This window comes from Salmo salar, chromosome ssa12, assembly GCF_905237065.1.
Source record: "Salmo salar chromosome ssa12, Ssal_v3.1, whole genome shotgun sequence".
Lineage (NCBI taxonomy): Eukaryota > Metazoa > Chordata > Actinopteri > Salmoniformes > Salmonidae > Salmo > Salmo salar.
The window spans coordinates 34,556,945-34,569,079 of NC_059453.1; the positions used below are offsets into that span (position 1 = coordinate 34,556,945).

At 44.0% G+C, this 12,135-nt stretch overlaps 1 protein-coding gene across 1 annotated transcript; it reads right to left on the bottom strand.

Moving 5' to 3' along the window:
* Positions 1-732: 732 nt before the first annotated feature.
* On the bottom strand, positions 733-9,824 carry LOC106564851 (SERTA domain-containing protein 2). Its single transcript, XM_014131312.2, has 2 exons — positions 9,298-9,824; positions 733-3,266 (listed from the first exon to the last, which is right to left on the bottom strand). Exon 2 carries the CDS (start codon positions 3,260-3,262, stop codon positions 2,192-2,194), a length of 1,071 nt encoding a protein of 356 aa, XP_013986787.1. The 5' UTR covers positions 3,263-3,266; positions 9,298-9,824; the 3' UTR covers positions 733-2,191.
* Positions 9,825-12,135: the final 2,311 nt, after the last annotated feature.

Consider the following 12,135-nt stretch of genomic DNA (forward strand, 5'->3'; position numbering starts at 1 on the left):
AAAGTCGACGGAAATGTGCTTGTTTGAAATGAGATGGTCCTTCACTCATCAGGAAAATTACATTTACAGGGGTGGATCACAAAATGTGTAAAGTGAAAGTTAGTCGTGCAATACATTTTATAGATAAAATAGCATATTGTTTATAAACGTGCATGATTTTCTAACTCCGACAATACACAGCTGATTCAAAGGGGGTGTGGCGGATACACTGGTGCTTCCTCGTCAAAAGGAGGCTATCGAGGTGAGGAATGTATCCCGTTTGCCTACTAACGAAATCCCAACTCGAACACATCGGTTTCCAGGTCACGGAGGACAGACTTTTGCCCAAAACGAGAAAACCCCAAGGAAATGCAATCGAGATTCACCCATGGCACCCAGAAGGCCTGAACCAAAGAGTGCAGACTAGCCCTGCCCTTTATCAACTCCAAACAGGAAATTACCTTTGACAGTATAACCTGTCATTGGAGCGCAACCAGACGGTGGCATACTAGCACAGGCCACCAGTAATCATGAGCAATGGTATTCAACTCTTACGAGGTCTGGAGCCTGCCCGTTCTGTTCTACCTGAATTAATTGCACACACCTGGTGTTCCAGATCTAAGTCGATCCCTAATTAGAGGGGAACAATGAAGAAAAAAAAGCAGTGGAACTGGATATGAGGTCCAGAGTCGAGTTTGAGGGTTATAGAGCGAGTATTAGTTCAAATGGGACACATGCACAGGCTGAGAACTGTTGACATTTCATTTCAATTTATTGTATAAAATTAATCTACAAAAGTAAAACTGCATTAAAGTCGTATGCACATTTATACATAAAAATAGTCAGATATTTCCAACCAATTAATACATATTGCATAGATCAAGGCACAGATTCAAGGTCAGTGATAAAATACAGCCGTTCTTGAAAAAAAAATATTCAAAAGAAATTGACGAGATGACTGGAAATGACCACATTTGCTTAATTTTTTTAATAATAATAATAATAATAATAATAATAATAATAATGCAAAGAATAGAAGATGTAAGCAGCAGAAATGTCTTTTTGCCACTGACTGACAAGAGAAATGCTTTGTTGTAAAAGGCTTTGGATTACTAAAGTCACCACTGACAAAGTAGTTAGCTAACTGTTTCCCGACTGATCGATTGCCACAAATACCGGAGACATAGCCTAATACACAAACACACACACACACAGACTTACAGCATTCACTTCCCTGAAAAACAAAAAGGGTCAAATATATTACACAGCATTTCTTCACACATTACTAGCAGAATTTCACTGCATGTTCTGTACAACCCAAATGTTAGTGTCATGTTTGAATAAATATGTGTACACCAGAAATGGATGATAATAAATAACTTCATAATCACTTAGTACAAATTATTTTGTCTGCAATTGTGTGTTTGAACTGTGAACTAAAAGACCATACAAGGTGACCCTTGTATTTCACTTGATATCCTTTTGAGTCACATCAGTTGAGAGTAAATTCAAAACATGCCATACAGGAAAAGGAAACGTAGTCCATCTACAAATAGAGAGTTGAAAGCTCACACACAGCAGTATGATAAATTCAACTAACAAATTATGAATAATACATTAAAATATATATTTAAAAAAAAAAAAGGAATTAGGCCTATGAAAAATTATATAACATTGATAAGCTGTCCATATACAAAATATTGTTAAAGTACCCTCAATTTGGACGCATCAGTGTATACACCTATGGTGCTGTATGCAAAAGCTGTATATAAATTCACTCTTTGCATTTGGAAAAGAGAGAAAATGTATGGCTGTGTTGCTAAACAAAAAAGCTATATAAAAATCAAGGAACAGAGTAGTAGTACAGACAAAGGCACTCAAATTGCAATCAAATAAATGCATTCCATACAGTATATTCGACATTATGTTTCCATTTTGGGAAGGTGAGCACAACGCATGCACAGTGTAGTTAAAACGTCTCTGGTGAAGTCTTACATTTCTTACAATTTCCGGACAACAAAAAAATTTAAAAGGTTTAACATTTCGCCACCTACGGCACTTTTTATCTGGTTTGTCGTGTTCATTAGGGCACACCGTAGCAAAACGCTTCGCAAAAGAAAATGTAAATGAGCATTTCTTATTGGGCAAGCAACTTGCCGTTTCACTCAGTTTTCCTCCACTTTGTGCCTATTGAACACGACCCCGTTGTCAGTCAAGACCCCACAAGGACTTCCATAATGTGGTCGAGCTCAGCCAGGTCCATTTTGAAGGGCTGGTTTTGAGCCAGAGGGGGAGTGCCCACCCCTCCCCCGCTGTAACTGGACAGAGTCTTGACCAGGTCGTCTGCAGTGACCATGGGGGTCATTTTGGACACCCCCAAGTTCGGCGGTATTGAAGAGGCGCCGCAGGGGGGGTTAAAGTCATACATGGAGGTGTCGATGTCCGTGAATAGAATGTCGTCCAGCGCAAAGTCAGTGAGGAAGCCACCGGAGGAGGGCGACAAGTCCGCGGGGGCGCTGGGCGGGTCTGCCAACAGGGTTTTCGCAGCCTGACTTTGGTCCAGCAAGAGCGACTCCTTGTCCTTCGGGCTGTATGTCCTCCTTTCCTCTTTCATGTCCATCCCTGCTGGTAGAGAGGGTGGGGGCTGGGGTGAAGGTGGAGGAGACAAAGGTAGGGAGGAGGTAGTAGAGGTTGTCACTGCGATGGGGCACAGCTCCTCGATCTCCTCCAAAGCTGAGGAGAAGCTGTCCTTGGCGGGTGGCGGGGGAGGCGCTGACGGTCTCGGCGAGAGAGGGTGGTGACCCAGGGGGTGGGGTGAGGACGGCGGCAAGGCGAAGAACAGTGGCGGGTCGTCCTCCAGGAGCGAGGCCGGGGTCAAACCAGAATCCAGCGACGACAGCGGTGAGAGGGGCGGGGAGAGGACGCCGCTGAACGTGGATGACGGAGCTTCGTGGTAGCCCTCGTCCTCGGTGACGTTCGGTGCCGGCGGCGGGGCGGCGAAGAAGAGTGCGCGCAGCCCCGCACCGCCTTCCTCTTTGAACTCGTGGTGGATGCGGCGGATGACGTTGTTGATGAGCACCCGGCGCTGCAGGGCTGGCTCGGTGGCGGGCGTCCGCGGCGGCCCATACAGCTTCATCAGGGAGATGTTTAGCACCGTCTGGCGCTGCAGCGTGTAGTTAACCCTGGAGTGGCTGCCCGCGGCTCCGGCCGCTGACGTGAGGAGCGCCTTGCCCTCCTCCAGGCCGTCCTCATCCAGTTTGCGCTTCACACCGTTACCCAACATATATCTGTGGGAGAGACCAGAAACAAGGTGTCAGGAGCAAAACATTGCATATGGTGGCTTTTTCTTCAAATGTGAACGAGTGAGTAGTAGTCAGTGAGGCACAGCAATGTGAAAGAATGACTGCTAGAGACATACCACATCAAAACAAAGTGAGATACACTTGTAACTGGCATCTCTGTGATACGAGTGTTTATAATTAACCAACATCTGTGAGGAAAAACCCCTCGTTCATAGTTTCATCAGCAATATAACAAGCGGAAAACAAATCCACTTCTCACTCACACTACAAGACGAGTTTCCTGGAAGCAGAGGAGCTTCCTCGCAAACAGTGACAAGAAATGAGACGAGCAAGTAGTGAACACAACACACACGCTCAGCATCAGTTTATGGGGGGGTGCGCCAGGAGGGGGCTTTGGTGTCAGCTGACCAGCTCCCATGTGAGGCGGCATCAGCTGACTAGGTGGGTGGCAGCAAGCTCTGACAAAAGTGTCTGCGTCCCTACCCCGTTCCCTACATAGTGCACTACTTTTGACCAGAGCTCTATGGGCCCGTGTCAATAGTACTACACTAAATAGGGAATAGGGTGCCATTTGGAATGCAGACAAGCTCCCAACTGAACCACCTGACTCAATCAGAACACGGCGCTAACAGACGTGCCAGCACAGGAAACTACTGACTTCCTGCCCGGACTCAGCACAGAAAACAGGCAGAAATGGACCTGCTGTTTTATGGATTTACGCAAAAAAAAAAATTCACATTGGGCCTATATCTCTCTCACACACACACAGAACTAAAATATAAATGCAACATGTAAAGTCCATGAGCTGAAATAAAAGGCAGTTAGATTTGGGTGTCATTTTAGGTGAAAATTGGGGGGGGGTTCGATCCTTGTCAATGTTTACTTCTTTATTTGGGGCTTTGGCAGTTAATTGATCATTTGTCAGACATAATGAATCTTCTCAGCACCACTAATGAGATGGGTGTGCGTAAGGCATGTCGCGTCAGAGCTTCTCAAAGTCAGGGGGTGGTCGCACCTCATCTCCGCCGTCACATCCAACCTGGATCGACATTTGGTTTTAATGCAGACGAGAGCACTGATGGTGCTTTCAAGACAACTGGGAACGCTGAGAAATATGGAGGCAAAAATCATGACGTCAGTGATATTCAGGTCGGACAGCCGGAGCTCTAGAAAGAAGCCCGCGTTCCTGAGTTGGAATTCCGAAATGGATGACTGTTCAAATATATTCTCCCCCCCCATTTATTTTGTTTGTTCTCCCCCGTCCCCCACTTTTGAAAGACTCACTCTCTAATAATAATTATCTGAATCCACTGGTCACTCATCTGTAGAATGTTTTTGTATTTCCCCTGCATGCTTGCGTTCAGTTTGTTCAGTTTCCCAAATATGTCTGTTACATAGGCAAGGAGACACTATAATCATTAAACAGGAAGTCAACCAAGTCGGTTTTCTTATACATCCATTGTGAATGACGACAATTCCTCTCTCAATGCAGAACATCTTTCCAACTCTCCCCCCTCAATAACCACCAAGCCTCGATGTGAAATAGAACATTGTCATGCTCTGGTCCCACATCTCCACATAGTTTTGCGAACAGGCGTGCGCGTAGTGGATGTGGTTTGATGTAGTTTACAATCGAAGATACATGCTGCAGTATATCCGAGTCCTGCGCTCAGCTCTTTTGTCGCCAGTTGCTCTCGGTGTATCATACAAATGTGTCCACATCGCAGAGGGAGACTCATTCATAACTAGAGTGCAGAGGCCTGCAGAGGCCTGCTCAGATGGCAGCCCCATCTGTGCAAAAGCCCACCATCCGGTCCCGTGGGACCTTTGTCAATATAGCCACGCAGCACACTGAACATCCCCTGTGACGTTTCCTGCCCGGGAATCATGAGACAGAACAATATGTCCTGGTGAATAGCATCCCCCGACATGTATAGGGAACAAAAGGTCAATGCATGGGCATCTCGGCCCTCACACACTGTTTTCACCATATCAATTGCGCCTGGTAATATCAAAGTCTGCAGTAGTGTGTGGTTTCAGTGTAGCGGGCAGAGCCGTTCATCGTGGAAATTATTCAAGTGCTGCACTCTCTGGTTGAATTTCATCTTTTAGATTTGAATCATTTTCATTTAGATTTTTAAGGTAAACGACATTACAATGGTTGAGCAAGAAAATATATATATTTTTTTTACGTAATGATTTTTATTTTTTTTTTTTTTCAGGATTTGGGAAATTCTCCCACGGCCCCATTTTCATATCAGGGACCTAGTTTGGGAACCGCTGCACTAGAATTCTTCCCAAACTGTCACCTAAGATGGAGCACAGAGCACACCTCTCCTGCAGTGCATTGTCTCACTGGCACGTGTAACTCTACCCCGCTACATAAACTACTGCACACAGCCTGCGAGAGACTCGCCCCTTTCAGTCCGTTGTGTAACGTGTGCTACCGTGATAAAAGCCAGAGGAAAAGAGATTCACTATCGCACTTCCAAACCGTGTTCTTGTAGAGCACATTGCAGTGTGTGTGAGTGAGAGAGGGTTTGCGTGTGAGCTTTGCTTAGAGCCACACACGCCAACTTGAACTCTGAACACTGAGCACCCCCCCCCCGAGGGCCCACACACTGAGGGAAGTGCATGTGCGTGGCTGGGGATAGCTCCACACTCGCCTGTTACCATGACGAATACAGTCAGCTGGGAATCCAGAGAGAGAGGGAGGGAGGGACGGATGACGTAGGGAGGGACAAGCGAGGAAGGAAAGGAAGAACCAAAATGTTTCTCCACTCAGGCTGCCATCACTGTCACAGCTGATGATACTGCTTGGATATGGAAGTGGAGGTGAGAGAGCAACTTGCGTGTGTGTGGCCAGTGCACATGGAGTGCAGTACTCTGATGTAGGTAGGCTACATTTTGTAGTAGTTCCCTCAGTGCAAATACTATGTCTCCAGAAAAATTATTCATCAGACCCCTATTCCACCCCTGCTCTGTTCACTTATTCTTTTCACACGTGGGGCCCTTCGACGCTGCCATCTGCTGACACTGTCTGAAGACGAGAGAGGGCGAGAGAGCGAGAGAGCGAACTGACAGGGGATTTTGGCAGACTGGGAAAAACAGGGTGACAAAGAGAGACAGAGGAAAGGAAGGTGAAAGGGAGAGTTGAGAGAGAAGAAAAGAGCAGAAATATAGGAATAGGAACACACCTTCAGTTGACAAAAACAACTGAAAAGTGTCCAATTACAACAGCATTCCGGCCACACAGAACGCTTTCTTTCACTCCATACTCGCAGCAGGCTTACAGCGATGGCACTCAGATTACACTCAGATTGGTACGAGGCAATGTCCACCCCTTGAACACATGACCCCTTCAAAACTCACGTCTCGACATGAACTTCTTGGTTCTCCAAGAGCTTTGTGTTCCGATACACCAGGGTCGTATTCATTAGTGCACACCGTAGCACAACGTGTTTCAACTGAAAAGTTGAGGCAGTCCCTCCCCGTTCGCTTCCTAGTGAATACGACCCAGAATCCCTCCACATGTTATTGATAATCATTCAGTAATGTTATTTCAGTGTGTACTTCCATGAAGTGCTAGGGATATGTAGAGCCCTGTCTGGGACAAGGTCAAAATGTCATTGGGATTGCTTTTTTTTTAGGGTGGTAGCAGGCAGCTGCATGCCTCACATACTCAGCAGGCATCGTCATCCTGAGGAGGGTCTCGGTGGTACACCGATTTCTAATACAAACTCTGCAGAGCACACTGAGGCTGGAAGAGCAAATCCAGGTCCTGCACCTTTCTCAATGGCACACAGTGCAGCATGCACCTGAGATTTCAACCCTCATTCATCAACAAGCCTAATCATTCTATTTTCCACACTATTTCTCTCAAGTTCTGTCGGACTTCCAAGTCCTTCAAGATTGCAGTAAAATTAAACACATTCATATTCGGCACGCATGCATTTTCGGCCTCGATTTTGCCCAAAAGGTTCCTGGAAGAGAATCATTTTATGTTAGGTTGAAAGACAAGGTTCACTGTTGGGCTCTAGTCATGCGAGAAACCACACTGACTAGGGCCTTGGTCAAAATAATCAGACTATATAGGGGATAGGGTGCCATTTTGTACGAACCTAGGCTTGTTTGGAAGAGACGCAGAGTTACGGAGAGTTATTTTGAATGATCACCAAGAGGGGGATTTCAGAGCCAATTTGCCAAAATATTTAGGTGAACTTCAGCCTTCCTGCTCGCATAGTAGAAGAAAAAGAGGAACAAATAGTGTTGGAAACCAGAGCAGACAGACTCAAAGAAGCAAAGGTGGACTTTAGTCACGGAGATGGAATGCTTAGAGTCTGGTAGGAGTGTGGACTGTGTACGTACTGCAAATCTGTGCAGATTCCTTGTGGTTGACCATTGCATGTTGGTAGCCCTTTGGTGGATTTCTTACTATTCTTTTCCCCATTTTATTAAATGCCTCACTCCAAGTCTTTGGTGTTTTGATGGGCAATTGATGAACATGTTTTTAAAATCTTTAACATCATTCTAAAAACAAATTAAGGAAATGTTGCATTAGGCCTCTAAGTTGAACTGCGTCACAATCATTTCCAATGCATGCAACGGAACTCTACACCAAAAAAAAAGAAAACATCCATATTTCCCTGTGCAAATATGAATGTCACTCAGCCCTGCAGTTGAAATGCAAATAACACTTTGCACTGTTAGGTTCCTACAAGGCAGCAGCCAGAACTAGCCCTTTATGCCACCCACATCCCTGAACCAGTATTAAACTACTTGGAAATCTGAACAGCAGCAGTTAAAAGCTTTACAAAACAGTAAAACAAACCCATAGGGCTGTACCAGATTAATTCAGAGGCCCGTTCTCCCAGTCAGGTCTATACAAGTACGGCATACTCATGAACTTTTAGCCTAAAAACAGTTTGAAAAGGCATGTAGGGCTTCTATTTTCTAGACTACCAGTTTAGCTTCCAGGAACTATGGCTCATCATATTCCTGTAAAAGGTGACAATGAGTCACTCAAAAAAAACAATACAACGTGATGACCAAGTCACTATCTGATGAGTTACAACACAGCTAAGGGCAAGTCTCAAATGTAAAAATATGCAACATTACATAATTATACTGTATTTATAAAGTAGCAATTGTACTGGGCCCCACATGAACGGCAACGTTTTCAGTGAACAAAGTTATATTGGTGTCAAGTTCCTCCTCCCACTCCCTCAACGTCTTACATGCCACCAAAAAGTTGTTTTGTAGCCAAGGCCCTATTATGATCACTGTTGGTATGACATGGCTCTAGTATTTGAAACGAAACTAAGTCACGCGTGGGTGTCACTTGCTTTTTCAAATGTCGGAAAAACATTATTCAATAGGCAGACCGTCTACAGGAAAAAAAATAGAAGCAGACATTCCCACTACTGGGGCATTAAGACTGCGAAAAATGGTATGGATGCCTATAAAACAACTATTTGATTTATTGATACATCTTATAAATTGAATGGTTTGGGTTTTCTGTCATGTCAAAACGCATGTTTGATCAATTGACTGTATGAACTGTCACTGACGTATCACTGTAGCTGTCACAACAGCTGCCCTTGACCTCCAAAGGCAAACGCCACAGATAGCCTATGGCTGTGATGGGGGCGCCATAGCCTACTCACCGCCACACAGTACTCAGTCGGCTCTTCACTGAACTGGAGACTTAATAACAATATTACGTTTTCGTTTCGAACATTAGGGTCTCCTTCCACATGCGACAATGTAACAGTTGCAACATTATAACAGACAAGTAGCCAAATGTAACAACAACAAAAAAACACAGACGGCGGTGCTTTCTCTCTCGGCTCAAGACACAGCTACAATAAAATGCGACAAAATGTTTTCTTGAATGGCAAACAGGTAAATAACGGCTAATAATTAATGTATACGTAATTGAAAGCATAATTATTCCATGTTGAAGCCAGTTTAAATAATCCTAACATTGGTGAAAGCAGCGCAATCGTAAACTTACCACATGTAGTTCCAGCAAGGGTTTCAAATCCTGCATCGGGTTCAAATTGACGCCAAGAACAGAAGATCTACAACGAGGAACACCAGACATCGAACTCTTGGCCGTCTATACTTTCATTTCCCCGCCGCGGTTCTCCAAAATAGCCGTGGAGCTCTACACAATGGCGAGCTGTCGAGGAGACCGATGAGTCTAGTCACAGACAACTACCGTTCACTGAACAGCAGGACAGGCACTGCCTGAGCTCTTTTTTTTCTGCCGATAGACCTACAACTACACTGGCTAGGAATGACGTAAATGAAGTTACGCTCTGAACTGACTATGTTGACTGGTACGGTGGCACACGCCTCGCCCCCATGTAACTTGGGGAGCCACTAGTGGGCGCTATGGATCTCCACTATCGCCTGGGCTTAATGTGCCCAGTCGGTAATACACTAGTGTCACCCTGCGAATGGTTTGTACTTCTCCATTCAAGGCTCCAAAAGCGTCGATTTCCTCCTTAACTCGGTTTCATGTCGAGGCTACAAAAAACGGGGAAAGTATGCGTACTTTCTTTATGAAACACCATTTCCCACCACCATGCTTAATTAAGTGGCTAAATGCTTGTCTCAGATGTAGCGTATCACGTTCAGCCAATCAGGTTGAAGCAGTCTGTTTTTTCCACCCCTAACCTAACATAGCAGCGTAAAAGTAAACAGGGATAGTTTCAAAATAAAAGTTGTGCTTACTGACCATAGTTTTAAATGACGTATTGGATTTGTTGGCATGAACTCGTTTACAGAACATTATTCCGTTTTAATAAGAATAAACATTTATGAAGTGAAATTCTGAAGTTACAATTTGAGTACATTGTATTTTTTAAACACAGATGCAATTAACGTAATTATATTTTTGTTTACAGGTTTATTCAATTATATGTTCATAAATGTGTGCAATCTGAAAAGTGTAATTAATAGTCAAATAATACAAATTGGATCCGAGTGCTCTTACCAATCACCCTATTTCTCTCTCTCTCTATGCCTGAGGACAGCCTGGCCTGATGATTCAGGCTTTGCCTGTCTCAAATCCAACTGGTGGTGCTGCCTATCGGGCGTGCCCTGGACTGATACCTGACTACTATGCCACTTACCACCACACCCACATACCTAACTAGCAAGTTTAATTGCATATTGTATCTGAGGTGAAAAATACATGTATTCTACTCTAAATGTCGTTTTAACTTTATAATTACACTTCAGAAACGTTTATTTTGTACTAAAACTGAACAATGTTCTGTAAACAAGTTCATGCCAAGAAATCCAATATATGTCATTTAAAACTGTATGTTCAGTGGGCACAACTTATTTCGAAACTATCAGACCTGGGCTGCAGTCCAAACACATTTTTACCACCTCAGCCCTCGCGCTAGCCACTTTCCCTTGGGAGAATCCACGTCGAAACCGGATGCAGGTCCAATTCACTAACAACGTTTCCCACTCGGACATCGATTTAGCTCGAGGGAGCAAGTGAAGAACTTTGATCACTTGTGGGGTTGATATGAACCACAATTCAACGCAAACTGTAGTCACGTGTCATACTCCTGTGGCCGCACGACTGCATTTTCGTCATGTCAGACAAAAAAAGTTAGCATGCTAAAAAAATATAAATGACACTGATTTTAGCGTTAGCAAATTGGCTTATTCTTGTAGTGAGGACCCAATAAAACGTAGCTAGCTTCATAAATATATTTTTGGGAATTCTGAAATGTATTGGAATAAATGTCCAAACTAAGCTATGTGTAACTGTAGCTAGCTAGCTAGGTACATTATTAGATTTCGGTTGGTCCTTTTTAAACTCAATTTCAAGATTTCCACCAAGGACGTTGCCTCTCTGATCATCACTCTCCCTCGCTTGTGCAAGGTACACTCGGATGTGACGATATAAAATGTCATTCAAAGGCTGAGGGTTTAGAGCCAAGGGCTGTCGACTTTGAATTTAGACTACAGCCTGGGGGTTCTGTTTCTTTTAATGCTGCTACGTTAGGTGTGAGAAAACAGACTGCTGCAACCTGATTAGCTGAATGCAATACGCAACATCCGGTACTAGCATTTAGCCACTCTTGCATGATTGTGGAAAATTCTGTTTCATAAAGAAAGTACGCATATTTTCATTTTTTTTTAATGCCTTCTAGCCATTAAATCGAGTTACGAAGGAAATCAAATCCTTTCCAGCCAGAATGGAGAATGTTTTTAGTACGAATCGGTCGCCGGGGGACACGAGTGTATGACCGGTTTGGCACATTAAGCCCAGACGATAGTGGAGATCCATAGCACCAACTAGCGTCTGCCCAGGCTACCCCCTATGCACAGACCAGACATACATAATAGCCTGAAATATCTCTCCTTCCAGTTCTCTGCTGCCAATGACTGGAACGAACTACAAAAATCTCTGAAACTGGAAACACTTATCTCCCTCACTAGCTTTAAGCACCAGCTGTCAGAGCAGCTCCCAGATCACTGCACCTGTACATAGCCCATCTATAATTTAGCCCAAACAACTAACTCTTCCCCTACTTTATTTATTTAGCTCCTTTGCACCCCATTATTTCTATTTCTACTTTGCACTTTCTTCTACTACAAATCTACCATTCCAGTGTTTTACTTGCTATATTGTACTTACTTTGCCACCATGGCCTTTTTGCATTTACCTTCCTTATCTCACCTCATTTGCTCACATTGTATATAGACTTATTTTTCTACTGTATTATTGACTGTATGTTTGTTTTACTCCATGTGTAACTATGTGTTGTTGTATGTTGTCGAACTGCTTTGCTTTATCTTGGCCAGGTCGCAATTGTAAATG